The 22,779-nt window shown below is 40.3% G+C and overlaps 1 protein-coding gene across 1 annotated transcript; it reads right to left on the bottom strand.

Moving 5' to 3' along the window:
- Positions 1-10,937: 10,937 nt before the first annotated feature.
- usp46 (ubiquitin specific peptidase 46) lies at positions 10,938-22,273 on the bottom strand. The gene is made up of 9 exons (XM_051376300.1): positions 21,889-22,273; positions 18,695-18,775; positions 18,160-18,373; positions 16,106-16,344; positions 15,424-15,500; positions 15,224-15,307; positions 14,923-15,120; positions 13,948-14,026; positions 10,938-13,833 (listed from the first exon to the last, which is right to left on the bottom strand). Exons 1-9 carry the CDS (start codon positions 21,922-21,924, stop codon positions 13,732-13,734), a joined length of 1,110 nt encoding a protein of 369 aa, XP_051232260.1. The 5' UTR covers positions 21,925-22,273; the 3' UTR covers positions 10,938-13,731.
- Between the last annotated feature and the right edge of the window lie 506 nt (positions 22,274-22,779).

The raw sequence follows: 22,779 nt of genomic DNA, 5'->3' as shown, positions 1-22,779 counted from the left end.
TTAATTGTTCTGTACCCATACCAGCAGTAAGGCAACACCTGCCAGTACCTTTTAACACAGTTAAGACTGGCTGCTTTACTTACCAAAGATTGGAGCCATGAATGTCTAATCAGCAAAATTATAGTTTAAAGTGACAGTATATCCGATGTTGGAATGCAATTAGAGAAATTACAACTGAACTCCTTATTTTATAATAATGAATGCTGTTCTTTCTTGTATTTTGGGCTCTCAAAGGATTCCACTGTAGTTATTTTTCCAAAATAGGCTCAATTATTCCCCCAATTTACATTTTTATTACTACCCTGTTTTCACAGTAGATGGTGCTGCTACTCCATCATGAAAGTTAACCCAAGGGTTAAAAACACCTCAGTATCTGCAACTTACATTTCTGAATAGTGAGTTAGATTTTATTTCACAGTCATATAAAACATTTGATCCATCCCACATATGTATAAATATGTATGAACATATATTCCAGTTAGTAAGTTAGTTGACACATAAAAAAACAAAAGATGTAATATTATATGTACTTCTGCACACTTTTAAGTAACTATTAAGTTAATAAGTAAATAATTATGTGCAAAATTTCAAAATAGTTATACGCTGAAAAGACATGCTACAAGCCTAAAGTTTATCTAGATAGAGTACTTTTTAAGTGAACAGCCATCTTCATTATTGTGCATCGTCTGTGTGTGCGAGTGCACCAGCATGTTTACAACTGAATGAAATCCTCGAGGGAATCCTGGCAGCAACATCCCAGTCGTGATGCCTTCGTGAATTGTTTTAGTATTCTCAGCCTTTTAATTAGGTCTCCATATCTCCAGGCATTGCCCAGTCCTGCCTCACCAGGCCAACCAATTATACTGCCGGCTCTTCTAACCATATCTAATATAAAATTAGGCATTTGCTCTACAGAGCAGAAACTGAACTTTAGCTGGCCCCCATGACCCCCAAGTCTTTAAGAACAGCCTTACACTTCACTGACCATCTCTGTGGTCTGTAAATGAGATATAGTACTGCTATCAGAATAATTGAATAGAAAATAAGTGAATTTGTTTAGTAGATTAGATGTAAATTGTATTCTACTAGTGATAATGCTCAGCTGAACAGCATTCGTCTGTGCTGACACTGATGAAAGATTACATGGTGGGTTTGTAGCTGCAGTGATTAGCATCCCACACCAGAGGATGCTGCAAGGACTGTGATTTTGTGTCAAGAACAAAATATCTTGAATTCATTGAATGGCATCGCTCAGATATCATCTTATGCTTTTACCCACACACAATATGTGGCAATATGTGTTATGATATCAGTGTCATGTCACTTCCACAACATAAACCCCACACTTGTGCAATTTCTCTAGAGGCACACATCCAAATCCATGTGCTTCCTCACAGAAATACAAAATATCCTTTGTTAACCCTTGCATTAGCAACACTGAGAGACTTGGAGAATATATTCGGAAAAGAAATGTGTAGAATATGCAGAAACCCATGTCATGGAAACTTCCGCCATGCCTCATCATCACATTCCCACACAATGAGCGTCTTGTCTGGTCTGCAGCGGTTCAGAGAGGTCCTGGCTCCTGGGACACAGGCCAGGTCCTACTACCATGATATAACTGGGAGGGAGCCTGTAGAGTCTGTCTCAGCTCAGTTGTCCTCCTGTGAGCCTGGTGAGGGGGTTGTTTACTTAGGTGTGCTGTGGTCAGCTATGGTCATAGACAGACTGACCCTAAACTGTGGATGGATGGAGATGAGAGAGAAGGTCGAAAATGGCTGTGTTCTGTCTCTTCTATGGACAGTAACACAATAAAGCACCAGACAATGAATTTTCATTTGACAGCAAGAGAGCACTAAGCTTCTGCAGCCATATTTAGGTGTCTTCTGGAAGCAAAATGATGAAAATCACCATTTGACAAGGTTTCAGCAGGTGCTAGAAGTGAGATCTCAATTCATGACCCAAACTGGAGAGACAGTAGTTGTAGCTGGATCTCACCCTAAACAGACTCAGCAGCAAATCCAAAGTTTCCAGTTTAGTGGAAGAAGTCTGACTTGACGCAGTTGGACCGTGAGATGTTTCCTCTGGACGTTTTTAATGTGCTCAATACTGGCAAGAGTTGAGTTTCTGGAGCTTGAGCATGATGAGAACCCGCCCTTGTCCCATAGCCAGACCAGAGTGAGAATATTAATGGGGCTGTATATCACAGCACGTGACGACATGATTATGAGTGACCAGGCTGCAGTGTGTAAATCAAAGGCAATATTAAAATTGAGTGTAGAAAATCAAGGCAGAGGACAAAAAAAAAACAAACACACACAGATGTATGTATTATAAATGTACTCGGTGACAAAAGAGCTCTTTCTTTGCAAACAACTGCTAGACGTGAACACTTGTTACCAGTCATCCTAGGCTGTGATTGTCAAGTCACCCTTCAACTGAGGAGTCACTGCAGGTCAGCAAGGCCTCGGTATCTCCAAGAGAGGCAGAGTTGTCTGTGGCCCAGAGAGGCCATTAAAAACACATCTGGAATGGAGCAGGATGCAGGTTTTGCACAGGAGGACCTCAGAATTTATGACAGGAGGGACAAAACAGAGGTAGAGGGAAAGACTCATGACTATGGCTTCATACATCAGTGCAAAATGTTGTGTGAATAATTGTAAGTGCACCACATGGATAACCCGACCCCACCCTCTTTCATTCACCATTCTCAGCCGTGCTGTAACACCCAGGGGACGATTTCCTTGGCACTATCAAGTATGTGAGGTCACAGCGGGGGCTGGCTGCAGGCATCGGCCCAATGGGTGCTGAGGAGCAAACAGGCGTGACTTCTGATCTTCTTCCCCGTTCCAGTGAGATCAGATGTCAAGTGACCAAATCCTCTGCCAGAGATACCATAGATAAATACTTCATTTCTCTATGACAACTATCATATCAAATAAAGAAAAACGACTTCGTATTTGGACTCTCTTTTTCCCAGTGCAGACATTTGTCCAGACTTTCCACTTCCTGCTCTGTCATACGTTGCACATCTGGGCTATCAAAAGCAACGGTTGATTAAGAATGCTTGTAAGTCAAATGGTTTGATGTGCTCTCTTCAGAATAGCCAGGTTCTTACAAAGGTTGGCGCCTGTGTTAATGAACTAATTTCCTGACATCAGTAAACACTGGGAGGTAGATCAAATGCCTCAACGATCAGTTGCAGTGCAGAAAACATCCAGCTCTGTAATATTTTCCTCATGAAATCAGCATAGGTGCTTTCTAACGAGCAGTCCAGACCTGGCCTGGTAATCATGTGCCCTGCCTTTCATGATCTTGAAAGAGCAGGGACACAAAAGCAAAGCCCAGACTGAGGTGATTTTGTTCATAGTTTTCATTGTTTTTCACACGTCATTAAAGCCTCCAAGGCTGTCATGACCTTTTCTGTTTCTCAAGTAAGGGGGAGATCAACTAGATGTCAATGGGTTTTGAAGAGTTTGCTCTGCTTGGCAAAAAGGAATCTATTTACATTTCAGATTGAAGAATCTCTCAGCTGCTAAGTAGAGCTGTCAATCTGTGCTGTGATTACATGGTTTGCTTTGTCAGGAGGTGCACTGTGGTGAACTTAACCTGCTTCATGTCCTCAAAAGGGAGCTCTGCCTGGATGTTGGAATGCCTCGTGTAAAAACACATCTGGATGATGTGATTAATGTGAATAACAGCCATCCATTTACAGTACAGAGTAGCACTGGCAGGGTAAAGTGCCGTGGATGCAGGTGTGAGTTTCGAAGGTTACTGCTCCGCTGGGGCTTGTTACACTTTGCTTAGATTTGATACTCTCACGGAAACACGCAATCAAACCTGGCGCCAATCTCGTGTCCGACTGGCCTCGGTGCTGAACACCCCCACCCTGAACAGGGATGGAGGAAAGGAACATTAGAGGGAGAGAGAAAGAAAAAAGAAAGATCTGGTGGAGTTGAGAGGTGGAATAACAACAGCCTCACAGAATACAAGTACAACTATTAAGTACATTGGAACTTTCTTGTGACCTCTGGAGTCTTTACAACTTCACTTACACTAAATGAACACACTACCATGTCTTCAGATACGTCTGTCTCTGTCTTTTCTCTATTTCTGTCTCTCACAAACAGCTGTGAGGAGGTGATACTGTCATTAGGGTGAAGCAGATATAAATATAGATAGATATAAATGAAAAAAGAGGTTTCAAAGAATAGATTTTTAAAATGTGACAGCGCTACAGTAAGACATTTTAATTGGTCGATAATTTTGTTTGTGTTTGATCAAATATGAGAAAGGAATTGGTTTAGATGTGACTTTTCAACCTTCAAATGTATATAGTCATGCATTTTGTATCAACTGTAATGTAATGCCACCACTAGATGGCAGTTGAACACTATCATTTACTTATGGTAAGTACATCCTAATGGTGCATCCCAGTTTCTTACACAATGAGAGTGATGAAAGGAGAATTAAGATAAAGATAAAAAATACTCTGTTATGAGTACATGTCTTGCATTCAAAGTTTTTCAGAGTGTTATTATACAATACCTACTATTGGATTCATCTTATTTATGGATGCATCAACATGAAATCATGTAAGCATTTTAATGTTTCCCTTGACTGAGATCAAGTAATTTATATACTGTTTGGTTTATGCTGTTTTGTATGTAAAATCTTAATCTGTAAAGTAACCAGTAATTCCAGCTGTCAGATAAATGTAGTGTGGCTAAAAGCACATTTACCTCTTACATGTGAAAGTAGAGTACAGGGGACAGTAAAAACTACTCACGCAAAATGAACTAAGTACAAGTGCCTTAAAATTGTTCCTACGTACAGTACTTGAATAAATGGACTCTCCACCAGTGCTCACAGTGAGCAGAACTTGATGAATGAGCAAGTCTTCTCACTTAACATGAACTTACTAATTGTACTAGTGGGACAAACATTTTCCAGCTTGATACATGCATGCCTGTCTGCCAGGGGGCCCCAGAACCAACACAGGACTGTGTGGGTACGTTTAGTACTTCTTTCCTACCATATGCCCCTCTGTGTTACTTAACAGTCAATCCCCAAGAAGGGGCAGAAAAATAAATATTTTCTTCTAGGACAGAGATGTAAAAAATAGAGGAAATGGGGAGACTTGTAGAAGGGCTGTGGGAGCTCCCTCTAACCAAAAAAAGACCATGGTTACTGGTTATGACTCAGGTCATCAGTGGTCTCTGACAGAGCCAGTGCTGCTTTGGTGTCACAGGAAAAGTAATAGGAAATGTTCTAAGGAAGATGATGTGGTTAGAAGTGCTTGAAGGAAAACCACGCTTCCTGCGTGCAATAAAAAAAATAGTTAAGTATTACTTTGAAGAGGAGGCAATTAAAGGTCAGTTCATTCCCTTGTATTGTGTTTGTGTATGTCTCTAAATCTTAAAAGGGAAGTACTTTAGAAGTAAGAGGATATTCTGCGATCAGGAAAAACACCATTTTTTTTCTGAGCAGCAAACATAATCCTGCGGCATAAAATTGGTTTAGAGACAATATGACAACGCCTACTGTGAAATGCTACTAGTTGTGTCCTCAGGTGTCTCAACTAGAAAATTCTTCATTATGTGAATTATACATTGCCACTGATACTCTGAGCCTCCTGATCTTTTCTCATTTATTGCTAACAAGTGCTCAACCATTTGCAGCGGGAGGTCAAAAAATGTGACAATCTGGCTACCAACATGTGTCAGTTCAAACAGACACCAATCTAATCAGTAAAAATGCAACAATAAATAGCATCATGGTCAGCTGTTGTCTCAGAGATGTAAGAATGTAGCTTCAGGGCCACTACAGCTTGTATGATTCTATCTATCTATCTATCTATCTATCTATCTATCTATCTATCTATCTATCTATCTATCTATCTATCTATCTATCTATCTATCTATCTATCTATCTATCTATCTATCTATCTATCTATCTATCTATCTATCTATCTATCTATCTATCTCAGTTGGAAGGTTCAGTCACTTCTGTCGAATACCAGATCCACTTAAGTAGGTCAATATCAGGGCCAGTACCTGTCCAACAAAAAGAAAAGTATTTGTCCCTGACACTTTTTGATGCCTTCTTATCCAACAGTCCTTACTGTGAGCGTTACCATCTACCTACCAGTCAGTCTCAAACTGCTGCTGACACCCTTACACCAACACATAGTCATTGATAGGTCAGTTATGAAACTAGAATATGGCACAAGAAAGATAAATAAGATTGGTAAGGAGGGCATCTGGCACTCATCTTAAGCATGTTTAAATGTCTCTGTTAGGACTGTGTGAAGTCAAATATATGCAGTTCTCAACTTAAACTAATAAAGACATTAATTTCAATATCAAATATTTGAAGTTCTGTGGTGATCGTAGTCTGGTGCAGTGCTGGTCACTCTGCTTGGCATTGGCACAAATAGGTGTTTAATGTAAGTACTAAAATATTGCCTTTTATGAGATTTCTGAGAGACTATGGACATAAAAGGGTTTTTTAGTCATTGTCTACTTGTCCAGAAGGACTAACTGGAAGTTACGGAGACCTCCTCTTTCTGGGGAAAGGAATTCAAACATCTAATTTTAGAGCACTGGTCCAATAATTAGTGAGAAACAGCGGTTTTACTTTCAATATGGCAGTCACCAAAATAGCCCTTACTAAGGACTCAAGATAGCGTTAAATGGTTTTATTTGGTATAACATGATGAAAATAGAGTATCTTGTATACGCTCTTCATTTCCTTGGAACTGAAGTCCAGCGGCTGGACACTGTAATCTGCACTCTCTGACCTGAGGGTATTTAATGTTTATTTAACTGGAGTTTTTTATTTTAGAACAAGCTATGAGATTCACCAGCAGAGTCCAGTTTCAGTCCATCCACACAGCCTCAAAACCATATAGCTCCACTAAGACAAAGAACAAAGAACAAGACAAAGAATTAAGATAATAATGAAAAAATAACCATAAAAAGACAACTGGAAATCAAAAAGACATATGTTGTACAAAACAAATAAATATTTTTCATGCGCCCATGATGAATAAAAACATACTTAATATCAAGCATTTTTACTGCACCAATGTGGAGAATTGCCAAAACAAAAGTTCCATATTTGTATCTCCAAGTGGCATATTTTCATATATTTAAGGTACAGTAAAAGTAGGTACAAATATGGACTTTTATTGTTGAATTTCTCCACATTGGTGCTTTAGAAATGCTTGATATTAAGTACACTTGTAGTCTTATATGGGTAGAAGTCAAATATACCATCCATAGCCAGGAATTATTGAGCAATATGTTTTTACAGGACCTCAAATATATGAAAATATGCCACTTTAAAAAATGTTAAAAAATTAACTCGTTATCACTGGAAAATGGAGGAAATAAAATGTATGACCCTTTAGGGCTTCCTTAAGAAAGAGGCTGGACACAGTATTAAAAGAAAAGTAAAATCACAGAAAAGTGCATTAAAAATTAAGTAAACCACTGCGGCGCCTAGTCCGTTACAATTTAAATAAGCCAATTTTTAAAAAAACTGTTGGAGTTCTTCAGAACTCTTCTTCTTCTTCTGGAAAAGCACAATGCTAAGTCTGCCAGTTACTTCCCGAAATGACCTTGTACAAAAATAGAACTGACACGTTTACAAAATTATACTTTGTCTCATTATTGTTCACAAAGTCCTGTTGCTTTACATCACTGACACATACGCTATCATATCCGTAGTTTCTGGGAAGAAGCTGAAGGTCTCTCGAAATGCTGCTGATAACCAGGACCTTGTCATTGTTTTGCTACAAATTGTGTGTGGATGAGTGTGTGTGTGTGTGTGTGTGTGTGTGTGTGTGTGTGTGTGTGTGTGTGTGTGTGTGTGTGTGTGTGTGTGTGTGTGTGTGTGTGCCTGGGTTTGCATTTATCCTTCTGTACAGCTCTCTGTTGGAGATGAAGTGTTTCTGAGAAGAGCCTGGGATCTTTCCATAGAAACAGAATGAGAGGTTGGTATCAAGTCCTGGACCACCTGTGTGTTTTCACAGTGACTTCATCTCTAATTCTTCAAACAAATTACAGGAAAAGACAAACATCCTTAGTCACCCCTGCCGTTGTTGGACCTCAGATCGAACTAAACAACGGGAAATCACCCTATGATTAACACAACCTCTCTCTGGCCATAGGTGTCTTCATTATTAATATTAAATCATGATTGCCACTGATGATAAACTGTGCAGGCTCTAGCCCATAGTTGAGAACTGGGAGGCAAAAATATACCCTCAATAGCAAAGAATTAAAGCGCAAGTGGCCATCATCTATTGACAACATCAAGGGTGCTTTTGCTTCCACAATTTGCACACATCGAGCCACTATAGCCACCATTGTGCACATCCTGTGCTTGTGTTGTATAATGAGGATGTTGGAGACATGGCTGTGCATATTACTGACCCACAAACAAAATCTTATCAGTCTACATTATTTATTCTAGATGAGTAGTTTGTGTAATTTATCAGTTAATCTAACATACAGTATTATTTTCCCCAATCAACATACCGGTAGTGTTTAGCTTGATGTGGGTGAGCTAATGATGCAGATAATTATTATAATTATGCGTAATTAAAATAATTTGTAATTCCGGGGTGTCCTTTGAAGCTCTGCAAAGTAGAGATGATGACGTACATACGTCATTAAAAAAAAAACAATAGCTGACGAACTGTTTCCTTTGCATGGTGTTTCCTCCAGCAAGATATCTGAAGCAGGACTAATGAGTTCCGGTGGGTTCTTAATGTAAAACTACACTGAATGTTTCTGTAGGTTTTGATATGTATTTAGAAATATACATTCTACTCTTCACATTTCTGTTGAAAAGGTGCAACAAGCCCACTTAAATTTAGGTGTGATGGTGAGGTTTTAAACGCTTGTCAACATGTTCTGGACTCAAAAAATTCTGCGACTGACAATAAGTTGATTATTTATGACCGTCTGGTTTATGAAAAGGAGCTCATGGCTCACCCACACACACAGGCGTCTACTTCTCAGGACTGTGTTGATGTGTAGAGACAAGCTTGGTTATGGTTATATAACATCTTCTGATTCTCCTGTTTCTTTCAGACTAATCAGCAAGAGCCCACAGATCAGGGCCACCTCGGTAGGTTAATCTGGCCTCGACTGGAGGAAACAAATTACTGTAGGTTGTTCTAAACTGAGAAAATAAACACTTGTGGTTTAATCATAATGTGGAATGAAACTTATCAACAATAACAACAAAATGTGAGATAGATATTATGTGAGACTGACGGGAACATGAATGAACAACTATGGAACACAGGGAACTGCACCCAAGGAAATATGTACAAGAAGAAAATGGGTATCGCGAAATACCAATAACAAGGCACACAGACTCAATTCAATATATGTCACTTAATTGCAAATTGCATGAGGTGTGAGCTTTATGACTCCACACATGAATGTTCATGTTGTCCTCTGTGTTTCCTGTGGATGCAACCTAAGTTGAAAACAAGGGGAAAGAGAAGGGAAAAGGTGGAAGTATCAACAAAGACTGTGCCAGACTGCTGGCAGCTGCTGTATTTTTCCTCCTGGGGGATTAGCTGAGGTTTCAGGGTGACTGAGAGGACACAAAGCTGATAGCTCAAAAGATGGACATATTGTCTAATTTTCAGTGAAAACCAAAACAAACAGGAAGTTTCTTTCAGACCAAGATATGACTTGAACGGACCAGAGTAGTCTGGATGATTGGTGTTTTTTTTCTCTCTTCTTTCTGAGAAAACATTATATAACACTATACGATATTCTCCCACAATACAATGTACAATTATACTGAGGAGCTGAGCAGCTGGAAAAAAAGAGATTGTTCATGGTGGTTGAACTGTTGTTACAACAAAGGAAAAATACTATTAAATTATGAAAAACAGAAAAAAAAAAAAGTCTGTGAAATTTAACTGCCAGCAGTGGCTCATGAAGTATTGAGATCTTTTACTTAAGTAAAAGTAGCACACAGCACATTATGGAAATACTCCACTATCAGTAAAAGTGTAAAATATAAATATATAAATATATAATGTGATTATCATGTAAGCAGCTTTTTATTGCTGAATGGGTGAAGATCATTCTAACTACTTTATACTGGGGATGCACGATTCGTCTGAGAGGTACTGGCCCTGATATTGACCTTCTTAAGTGGATCTGGTATCCCCCAGATGTAACTGATTCATGCTGTAAGTTACATTCTGACCTGTGGCCAACACAATTTTTAGTATTTTTAGTATTGTTTTATTCATCATTGCATCTGGTTAGTTAAATCTATAACATTATATCATATTTTAAAAGATGATCCTATGTTTGGTATGTAAAGTTATGGTGTGTGACTAGTAACTAAAGCTACAGCACAATACTTGTCTCTGAACTGTAGTGGCGTAGAAGTGGAAAATAGCATCAATTGGAAATAGGCTACTTAAGTACCTCAAAAGTGTAGGAGTTAAGTGTACTTAAGTACAGTAGCCTACTTAAGGTTATCATGCAAAGAGCAATTCTGAAATATCACTGCCAATTAAACTTCATAAATAAATAATTTTTATTTTGGGGATTTTTCTGTCACTTTTATGTAGACACAGTAAAAACGTGCCCAGAATCAATGTGCAGTATGGAATCCAGACACACTGTATCTGGATGTGGAGTCTACCGCCATGCTAGCAGCTCTGTGATGTTGTACTAACATGCTCACAATGACGATGCTAACATGCTAATGCTAAGCAGGTATAATGTTCACTTTGCTCATCACCATCTTAGTATAGTGTGTCAGAGTACCAATATTTGCTAATTAGCGCTTAACATGAAGTACAGCTGAGGCAGATGGGAATGTCTGTAGTTTTGCAGGTACTAACAGGAAGCAGCAGGGGAAGAGAAACAAACACTCCATCCAGCAAGTTAGTTGAGTCATTTTATTGAACAGAAGGAAAAAAAAAGAGTGTGTTAAACTGTGGTTCTTCATGTTAAAGCATTGAAGCTCATCACTAGTAAAGTGCACTTTCAGTTTACAGCCAAATGGAGACTTGTATCATCTCCTCTTTCCCTCCCACAAGCTCGATCAGTTCCCCTGTGAGCTCTCCTGGGTAGAATACTATCACAGTAAGATATAGAAGACCAAGTGCAACAACTGAGCATCTCAGTGAGGGCGAGTGCATAAGTGTTAATGGAAGATCTGCGCATTAAGAGTCGTGTTCCTTTCACCCGGTCTAAAATGTCTCAGGCTATTCCTGCTACTGTTTTCTATCCAGATTCAGTTCAACCCAGTAAAAGTAATGACAGGTGGTGACTTCCGCACAAATGTGATTGATTATGTAACTGAGTGATTGTAAAATAACAGTATTTCTTAACAGGGTTTCATTAATGGTTAGTGTAATGCTAAAATCTTTGCCATGGGTGTCTTTACATTTTAAGATCTTCACTTTAAAAAAATATTTTCCTATTTCCAGAAGTGTCTTTCTACATAATATATATGTACAAGTTGTATCTTTACAAAGAAAATAATGTTCTGTTAAAGACTGTTGCAAGGTCAGTATCGACTCCAGTTTGGCACGTATTCTTTGTGACGTCACCCAGTAACAGACTAAATGGAAGAGACGGCAGAAACAAGTGCATTCGTCACCCGGAGTTTCACTATTTTCACTTCAAGTTCTGCCTCTCCTGAATAGACAGACACTACACTAGCAAATTAATCCTATTCCTTCCTATTATATATAATGAGATGCGTTTGAAATGGTAATTGGTAATTCCTCTGATGTGCAGGAATGTCATTCACATGAAAACAAGTTGTTTGACGTCGTGCTATTCTACAGGGTTACGGCCACAGACCCTGGGGAATGGGCTGAAGAGAAAAACCATCTACAGTACAAGGGAAGTTGTATGAGTTAACAGTGAAGTTTACCTCTATGTGATTCAGGATTTCAATGTGCTACATATGACACACACAATTTACACCATCAAAGTCAGAGACAAACCAAGACAACACTACTAAGCTGTGGGGGAAAAAAAAAAGAAAAACCCTGCTGTGTAAGGTTACAAAAAAGATGGATGAAAGAAGGTTATAGCTACAGTCCCAGTAGTGCGCACTGCACGTGGTGAAGGGGGGCATTTACTTTGATATCACAAAAACAGCACTGGGAAAAGATCAGCTGCTAATAAACACATCTACTACTAACATTTAAATGTACTTCATATTAGTCTCACTGGGAAATTCCACATTGGATAACTTCACCTCTTATTGCACTATTGTTACTGTTTCATGTCAATCAAAATATCAGGCAGTTCTGGGTTGTTACTTGCATCGTGTTAATCTGTCTCCCCCTTTTATTTAACATGCAAACTACAAAATTGTCCTATCGAGTTGTGTATTATATACACCTTTGTCCTTCACACTGAGAGCTTAGACATACAGGTTTTTAACATACAAGGCTCACAAAAGAGCTATGCTATATTACACACACACACACACACACACACACACACACACACACACACACACACACACACACACACACACACACACACACACACACACACACACACACACACACACACACACACACACACACACACACACACACACACACACACACACACACACACACACACACACACACACCATTTTCTACCAGTATGCATTACAAGTAACAGTAATAAATATATTAAATTCAATAAATAGGGGTTCTCTATCAGAATAAAAAAATTATAAAGATTCGGCTGATTTCAATGGTGAGCTATCTGACGGAGAAAACGGCAGGATTTCCTTTCATGTGTAGTGTTAGAGCATCTGGCTCAGTTTAGATTGAGTGTTAAAGTATTGATTATGTCTGGTCAGACTAACAGGAGTTGCACAGCAGAGAAAGACAGACAGCAGCTCAAAGAGTGATTCTCCATGGGACAAAACCTCTACAGTTTAGGTTTAGGTAGTTTCCAGCTTGTGAGTTCTCTCTACTCTCTACTCAGATATTGCTTCAAACCCCACTCCAAATGCATGAAATCTCTCTAAGCGTATTATACAGTGTTTGTCTCCAACTTCATTCACTTCTCATGCATCCACCAGGGACATGGACATATCAAAGGACTGGACAGTGATGGGGGAAAATAGCCCTAATGAAAGGAGTTATGAGGGGGTGACACATCATGGAAGTAGACCTTATATACATAGAAATGATATAGTACAATTTCTGTCTGTATGTGCACCAGACCCTTCGTTCCTGGTAGAGAATCTCCTCTGCAAGCTTCTCCCACCAGTCTACACCCTTTCACCGAGTGTATGGGGCTCGATGTGAACGTAGACTCCTTTTTGTTTCCGTCGTGCAGTTGAGCATTTTTGCTTTTGTTTTAAAGTGCAGTCCAGATGCAGGTGACTAAAAGGCAAGAAGCAAATTACAGAGAGAGAGAGAGAGAGAGAGAGAGAGAGAGAGAGAGAGAGAGAGAGAGAGAGAGAGAGAGAGAGAGAGAGAGAGAGACAGAGAGAGACAGAGAGAGACAGAGAGAGACAGAGATGAAGCACAGGTATACCCAGAGGTTGGTGTTGGGACAGAGGATTGGCACATGTCAGAGACGACTGACTTGGGGAATGGGAGCAGGATGGGATGGAGATGGCAGGAGTCTGGGTCTGTTCGGCTGAAGGTAAAAAAACAAAACAAGAGAAAATCCTGTTCAGTCTTCTCCTGTGTCACTGATCCAGCTCCAGTCACTCCCTGGACTGGTAGAAGAGGATGTATCCCGACTCAGAGTTCTTCGAGATGTCTGAGGTAAGTCCGTAAAACTCCTCGATGGCCTGGGCGTCGATTTTCTGCACAACACAAGTACGATACTGATGAGACAACCAACCGGTAGTAAATGTACAAACAGATGAGTCAATGAACACTGAGCACAGCGTAACATGGTGAGACTGAAAGTGACGCACCTCCACAATGTCATCATCAAACAGCAGCCAGAAGCCATGACTCTTCACTATGGTGATGTAATGACCTCTGTTTGGGCCACTGAGGAAACAGGGACAAACAGTGTCTTTATTATACAGATGTTCCAAACTCAAAACATTGTACTACATCTGTCTCAGCTTCCTGCAGTAGCTGCTGAAGTCATCGATACAACATAAATGCAAAGCACAAATATTCATTCGTTATATTAGGATTTTAAAACGGAGTAAATGTGTTAAGTTTGTATCTCATTTATCATTATTTCACGGTGAGAATATTCAGAACCTTTGAATATGCAAATATTTACAAAATCATCTCATATGCATGCGTCTTTAACTCGATTTAAAGGACCCGTGTGTAGGAGTGTGTTTGGTTTGTCTGCTCTGAGCTATGTGGAAAGTGACCTGTAGATCACCTTCTGTAGATATAAAAGCTCATTGGAAGCCAACAAAAACATAATGACTCTTATTTCCAGCTGATTGTACACGTAGTTATCCATTTTATATTCTATTTCTGCCCATAGACCCTCCTAACTGTTACACACTGGACCTTTAAGGTGAGAAGAGAGAAACTTTCCTCCTTTCAGGAGATGACATCATTCTGCACAGTGAAGGTCAAACATCTAACAATAGGTGACACAGTTTTTTAGTTGGGGGGGGCTTCCTGTACAGACATGAGAGTGGTATCAATCTTCTCATCTAACTCTCCTCAAATGCCAAACCACTCTTTTCACATCATACAGAATCGACTGATGGGATAAAGCTAGAATCACCTGTTTTTTAGACAAAGAACCAACAACCATTTTTTATGCCCAAATCTGCTTAGCACGTTCAACAGATGTTGTCAGTGAGTCTGCTGAAGCTTGAGGGAACAGGCGTTGTCGTGTTTTAGTATCTCAAAACCTGACATTCTGACCCCACTGGAGCTCATATTGAGGTCTGGTAATTGGTATACTGTACCTGCCACAGTGAACCACCACAGCCACTAAATCGTACATGCGATCCAGGTTAACAGCATCCCCAGACGTGTTGAACAAACGGAGCTCTAGGGGGAAAACCACTCGATATGAGAGCTTGGTGTAGCGGTGCAGCTGCTCCATGTACTTAAACCTCTTCAGGTGTAATGCCAAGATCATGGGAAGCTTCTTCACACGCATCCTGCAGAGAAAGCATACATGCTCAGAGAAGTGTGTGTGTGTGTGTGTGTGTGTGTGTGTGCAGTGACACATCACAGTGGTATTAAGCTCAGAGCCCTACTGACCGCTTCTGTGCTTCCTGCTTGCTGCAGCATGTCTCACAGTAGTATTTGTATTCACTGCACAAAGTCTCTGTGTTGCTGAAGTCCCTGGAGGGGAGAGCATGCCACAGGAGGCTTGGTTATTCAATCTCTCTCACACCAAATATGGCCTACTGTGAGCCTTTTAGCTGTGGCTGTGTGAATGTACAATAAATCGATATTACCTGAGACAGTGTGTTATTGATGTGTTCTGCTCCACATCCACAGAAAGATCAAGAAAATCTTCATCTTTGCTGCTCACCTGTGAAAGACAAAGAGAGACACTGAGGTAACTAAAGTGTCATTTATTGTGACTGAGTCAGTGAGAAGCCCGCTAGCTGTGACAAAATACCCACCCATCCGCCCACACCTACACACCTACACACCTACACACCTACACACCTACACACCTACACACACACACCTCACACACACACACACACACACACACACACACACACACACACACACACACACACACACACACACACACACACACACACACACACACACACACACACACACACACACACAGTCAGTCTTTGAAATGCTTATTATACTGAGTAGCTTTTGTGTCCGCATAGTGCAGCGCCTTGGTGTTTTGCAGGGGTTGTTCAGGGCAACCCGTCCCACTCCTCGCCCTCAAAATGTGTTGCGGACAAAGCCTCCGGCAGCCCTGACGTAAAGTGGGTGGCCGGAGCCCACCGGGTGCGCTCACTGATTCTTTTTTTTAAATTTTTTTGCATCTCTCAGCATCTCTGCAAAAGGCTAATCCCTTTTTCAGACGTATTCAGGAGGGATCTCTAATTCAGGGTGACACAGGGACATAAAATGTACTATCCCTCTAATGGGAGCAGAGCCACACACCGTTTCACAGTTGAGGCAGCGTGTCTCATTGGTCAGTGTGCCTTGGAAGATATCGTGAACCCATGTGGGCTCTGTCTTGTTCTCCGTCTCGGTCTCCGTTGTGACGGCGGTGCCATTGTTCTTGAGGCGTCCGTTCTGCTTTTCTTGCTTCTTCTCCTCTTGTAGGATGTCGGCCACTGTGTTTAGCAGGTAGTTGAGAAATTCGTGGGCGTCCTGTTGCATGTAGTTGTCGAACAGGTCTGAAAGGAAATGCAGACATAAAGTAAAAAGGAGATAACTCGTAAAGGGGAATCGATGGGGATGTCCCAGTCAAGATTTTGGTCTTAATTAATTAGAGCCATTTAATAATGAGTATCTGCCCGTACTGAATCCAATATTTATACTTTTGTACATGATAAGTCTAAACCAGGCCAACATTAAAACTAGTAAGGTAATTAGCTGAATAGCTTTGTGATAAAAAAAAAATAAATAAATAGATCACAGCCGTCTTTTAAAGACAAAGTTCGTCATTTTGGGAAATTTTGCTTTCTGGCGGAGAGTTAGATGAAAAGATTGACACCGCTCTCATGTTTGTCCATTATATATAAGGCTACAAGCCAGCAGGCCTTAAACATAGCTTAGCACAAAACTAGAAACAAGAAAACAGCAAGTCTGGCTCTGTCTGAAGGTAACAAAATCAACGTACCAGCACCTCTAAAGCTCACTGACACTAGCGTATTATACCTTTGCCCGGTAACTTCCTGGAGTCTCCGCTGGTTGCCTAGCAACTACTCCCAGCTAGGGATTTTGTTACCTTCAGACAGAGCTAGGCTAGCTTTCCCCCCTGTTTCCAGTCTTTGTGCTAAGCTAAGCTAACTGGCTGCTATCTATACAGTATATAATCATTAATGGTTTTGCTATATTATTTTAGCGCCCAATAGGTGTCAGTGTGGATCGACCTCTGTTACTGTGGACACTTGGACATGTAAAGCACAGGTGTCATCAATCACAGTAATGACTCACTGCCACTGAACAGCCGTCATTACTGTGATTATTACACCTGCGCTTTTCCCGCTAGGAGAAACTTCTACTGTGAATTTCAGTCTTGACAAGGTTGACTGTGGATCACGTGAATAAAATCAACAGCCTACACAGATAATATTAAAAATCCATACACACTACTGTTGTGACAGATCTGTATGTGGAAAGTGAAAGCTGAGACGTGGGGGAATCGGGGGGGGACAGAAAGAGAGAGACCAGAAGGGGGAAAAAACAGCCTAGAGAGGAGGCAGCTGACCAAAGCTGGGTCCCAACAGAGATTGCATTGTTCATTCACATAAAGAGCTTCCTCAATATGGACAGCAGAGAACAGTCAGCCTCTCTGTCAGCTCAACTTCTCTGAATGACCTTACCACCAACATGCACCTGCCCTTCACCTCAAATATTCAGACTACATTAAAGCCAACACTGCTACAGACACACAACGCAAAACCGCAAGTCTCTAATCTCTGACTGTCTGTGAACATGTACGTGGAGAGGTGCACACAAGGGTTCGGCAAAGACCCTTATCATAGGACTTAATTTAAGTTAATAGCAAGAAAAGCACAGTGTAACTAACAATTAACGATGGCTCTGTTCCATTTACATTAAAGGATTTAGTGGCATCTAGCTGTGAAGATGCAAATTGCAACCTTGAATACCGCTCACCTTCCAAGCATGTAGGAGAAAATACAGTGGCTGCGAAAACTCTGGTTTTACTGTACAGCCCTTTGTAACTTGTACATTGTTTTTATTATTATGTTATACATCATATTAACAAGCTACTGTTAACATTTTCATAATGTCTGTGCTGCACCAGGTCTATCTTTTACATGAATTCATCTAAAGGCCATTTATGGCAGGCTTCCATACATGGTTTGCAAACTTTTCAGTTGTTCTGAAATATAAAATATTTGATCTATATGTTTTACCCTTCATTTGGCACAAACTCATACAATTAAAAGCCAGTCCTGAGCTCTGGTAGGTTCCTGTTATACTAAACTGAGGCCTTTCCTGTCTCAGGTACGGACTCTCACCGTTCTCCTTCCGTAGGCGGGAGATGAACTTCTTGGGCGGGATGACGCCCACTTTCTTCTTCTGTGTGGCAATGGAGTGGAAGAGGTCAGCCAGGCATGTGAGCAGGTTCTCCTTCTTCTTCTGCTGGGCTTTGTAAGCCAGCACGTTCTCCCGGAAAGGCCGGCAGAAGTAGAGAGCCTGGAGCACTGAGTTACAGTAACATGTGTTTCCAAACTGAGGAAGGAATGGACAAGGACACACAAACAAATATGAGGACAAAAAGGGGTTTCAGTCCAGATTTTCTGTTAAATCAGCTGGTGGAAACATACAGTTGTGCTCAGATGTCTATATCAATTTGGCAGACACTGCAGGTTTATGTGAATGCCATATCAAGGAAACAGAACATCCCTATATTGGCCAACAGACTCACACAAACAACACGGTCACATTGTCCGTGACTCACCGTAGTCCCATGGTGGTTTATTTTGAAAAATGACACCAGTGTTTTTTGGCAATGACCTTTGTTAATGTATGAGAGGATTTAGTGATACTCACATTGACCAATCCAAAGTAGTGTTCATTGATTGGGAATTGCTCCGGGCCAATGTCTTTCTCCAGAGCAGAGGCATTGGTGCCCTGAAAGCACAGAGACAAAACACAATACTTGTTGTCATCATCACCATAACCTCCTATAACACAGTTTACTCACAGGTATATTGGATAGCTACAAGGTTAAAATAACAGCCTAATTTGTTTAGTCTAGTAAATAGCCAAATTATTATGGAAATTTTGTAACGTCAAGGGGCAGCAACAGGCTGCTGAGGGTTTAAAGTCATAGCTAAGAGATAAACCAAAATTAGAGGCCCCTCTTTCATACAGCATAATTGATCAAATTATCCTTTCTGCGGAACTTTAATATATCAGTTTCAGATATTGTAGCTCGTCTTGATGGCTTTTCTTGCTAGAAACCCCCCCCAAAAAACATCCTGTCAAAGTCGAAAAATGGTCTAAAGAGGCAGACCCATGTCAAAAGTCAGGAGTATTTTGCGTCTGATTGCTGAGACGGACCACTTATCTCTTGTCAGAGCCTTTTCACTTGTCAGAGCTCAAAGCTTTTCCAAATGAACCGCAGCTTTGTTGAGCGAACACAGAAGACGGTTTAGTTTGGAGAAGGCTTTGACTTTCAATGACTGTCATTTCTCTCTGTCAAAGCAGGCAGTGAATACCTCTTTGTCCAATTTACCGCTTCCAGTCTGAGATGCAGCGACAAGTATGCAAGCACAACTCCATGTACTGTACACACAAACTGATTGTTTCCTTATGCAAACACTGGACTATATCCCACAAAACTATTGGGATAACTCAGCAGAAATGTACCACCAGTGGACCTGAAAGTCCATTAAAATCTTCTCAAAAAACATATGTGTGAGAAAGATGGACTATCCATGCAACCCCTACTGACACCTGATGCCACATTTTGACATTTGAGTGCCTTATAAACAGCAGACAGTGGCATCATTTATTTAAAAGGAAGTCCCATATGACTCCAGTGAGTCCTTGATTGTCTCTAAGAAAACTATTCATGTTAGGAGAACCTGAACTGTGACAGGTGTGTCCGCATGGCAGAAGATGATGAGGAGTCATGACAACCGCACACTGTCATCACTTGCTTTGTGTTATTGTTATTATCATTATTATTATTATTATTATTATCAATTGATATGAATAATAATTTATTTTGAATTCTTATGCAAAACGATTGATTGGCTTTATGTTCTATGAAAGCCAAAGTATGTTTGTGAAGTTTTTGATGATCTTTACTAGGAAAAATAAATGAACATTAGAAGAGTCAGACCTGTTTGTTGTTGTTGTGTTTACAATAGTCATGTCAGTTAGATTTGGTTAGAACAGCTATTGAAAATTAAATAATCTTTTCTCACATCTCAGCCTTTCTTACCATCAGCTGTGGATAAACTGCAGCTTATTTTCAAAATATAAAAATGTGAATATATCTGTTATCTTATTGGTAACGGCCATGAGAAGCAGGTAAATATTGGTTATCACTGGCTGAAAAAAAATCCTAATTTAGTACTATTTATTATTATTATTATTATTATTATTATTATTAATACTATAGTCTGGAGTTGGAAACCTTTTCAGCCTTTTTTACGACGTTTATTTGTTATCTATGTGCTTTTACTCTTACTGATTAAATTAGTGTATTTATCTAGTACAATTGGATCAAAGTAACATTTAAACTCAGTTTAAACTCTTAATTTGTCTGCAAGCACAAACTTTATGTTGAATTGCCTTTTAGCTCTAGCAGTGTATTAAAGTGTAAAATATCTCTTTACTTGCTTCTGGCAACAAGTTCATGTTCAACTGAAGGCTAACAAAATGGACTGACTAAATATTTGTTTGACACAGGAAGAGTTTTGTCTCAAGCAATGCAAAACATTGGATTGCCATAAACATCAGTTTGATTATTTTTCTAATGTAATTTTGCCTATTTCTGCTATAGTGTGATGAAAACAGAGCTAGAGTTGTAATGAATAATCAATTAGCCAATCAGCAGGAAGTTAATCTGTATCTATTCTGATAATCTATATCTTTTTTTATGCAAGACACACCCAAAACTAACAGGTTCCAGCTTAAATATGAATATTTATATTTATGTTTATATTTCCAGTCTTCTATAATAGTGAACTAATTACATCGGGCAAAACTCATATCTATCAAAAGATATCAGTTCAAGATCTGTGAAACTGTAATGAACAATTTCAAAGCAAAAATACCAAATCTGTGCTGGTTCGAGCTTCTCAAACCTCAACATCTGATGGTTTCCGATGTTAAATATGATAGTAAATGGAATATGTTTGGGCAGACTTTTTTTTATAAACAATACAAATGAGTTGATTAATTAAGAAATAATCAACAGAATAACTGAAAATAATTGTATGTTGCAGCCCTAATTGGAAAAATATGAATATTAATATTATATTTCAACCGTATCACTACAGCAAGAAGCTCACCAACTGTATAACAAGACACTGGCTGTAACAGGGGATACAAGCTGCAGTCTTTCAGTTACAGTTGTATTAAGAAACCCTACCACCTAATACATACATATATACACAACTACTGTCCATTCAGGCTTTATTTGACTTAAGCAGTGCTGTAACTCTTGCTTAGGATATCTATCTTCATCAGTAAGTTGCGGTGCACTGGGTGTCATTAATGCAGGCCAGCAGCAGTCGGAGGAGACAGACACTGCAGGCTTCAGACATTGGTATCCAGTCTAGGGAAGGCCAGTGTCTCCCTGCTGCCAGGATGCAAACAGCTGTCTGCAGCAGCAGCACCACATTATGCAATCACAACAAGCTGTCAAAGGCAGCGCGCGGCTCCATTCACCTGTCAATCACCCGTGACAGCTATACAAATTGCACATTGTGTCATCTCTCCAGGCTGCAACACACAATGTCAACGCTACTAATAATATGAAGGTTTGGAGATGCAGGCCTGTGTGAGCACCGAGACCGGATGAAGTGCATATTCTCTCTCTGAGTAGTGACCACCCCCCCCGCACAGTGTGTCTGCGTGCAGAGGGGGAGGAGGCAACTCACCCATGTACATCATTACACACCAGGTCCAAACACAGTGGCTGCAGGCAAATCGATAGCAACACACACACACACACACACACACACACACACACACACACACACACACACAAGCAGCAAGATACTCACCATATTACAAATGGAGGCGATGTTTCTGACAGTCATTTAGTTCACAGTGTCCCCCTCACCGCCATCTTTATAAAATAAACATGATTTCAGAGCAAGGCGACGCTGAGAAATGAAGGTAATTCGCAGCCGCGGCTGGAGGCCAGACTGCAACCCCAAGCGTCAGAAAGCAGGCAGAGAGACACGGAGCACCATGCGGCCCGCCGGCACGGAGCGGAGGGTCCGACTGCACTCAGCGTCGACACGGCTTCATCCTCGCATACATCCCGAAAACACAACCGCTGGAAACCGTGTATGCATGAGTGGGTAGCGGACGGACCAAGTTGCAGGCAGCAGGTTGTTAGCAACGACCAGGAAACAAGCGTGATGTGTGAGGAAGCGTTGTAGCCCCGCCCACATGAGGTTAACTCCGGACCTGATTGGTTCAGATTTACTCCTGTTTGATTGACAGGGCTGCAAAGCCACGTACAGACCTTAATGAGAAAGCTGAGCTGAGCTGCAACTAATCAGCAGCGAGTGTGTGTCACAGTGGTGTGAGGGAGTTGTAGTTCACAGTAGGGATGGCGTTTAAAGAGATTTTGTAGGCTTTACATGAAACTATGTTGTGATGTAAGATTCACCATCTTTTTTTATTAATTGAATAAATTTAGTCTATGCAGTTCATCAGTGTATAAATAAACTAGCCTATAAAATGTTAGGAAATACCACTCAGGTGTGGTTTGAAAAAAAAATTGAAAATTGTGGTGTACAAATTGCCAACAAAATTAAAGTATATTAAATTCACAATGACGCAAAACACAGGAAACAGCAGATCCTACCCAGATGTTACAGCAGCCTTTTTGCTTGATAAAAGCTTAAATGATTAATCATTTGTAAGCAATTATTTATCTGTCA

This window comes from Dicentrarchus labrax, unplaced genomic scaffold, assembly GCF_905237075.1.
Source record: "Dicentrarchus labrax unplaced genomic scaffold, dlabrax2021, whole genome shotgun sequence".
NCBI lineage: Eukaryota > Metazoa > Chordata > Actinopteri > Moronidae > Dicentrarchus > Dicentrarchus labrax.
Note: the sequence above shows the minus strand (reverse complement) of the source record. Positions and strands in the feature narration are given on the sequence as shown.

Excerpts from the sequence above, each read along its gene's own strand:
- usp46 (XM_051376300.1), bottom strand. The coding sequence starts at position 21,924 with ATGACTGTCAGAAACATCGCCTCCATTTGTAATATG. Across the intron at positions 18,776-21,888 it reads TCGCCTCCATTTGTAATATG|GGCACCAATGCCTCTGCTCT; the intron begins GTGAGTATCTTG and ends CTGTGCTTTCAG. Across the intron at positions 15,308-15,423 it reads TCAATAACACACTGTCTCAG|GGACTTCAGCAACACAGAGA; the intron begins GTAATATCGATT and ends TCTCCCCTCCAG.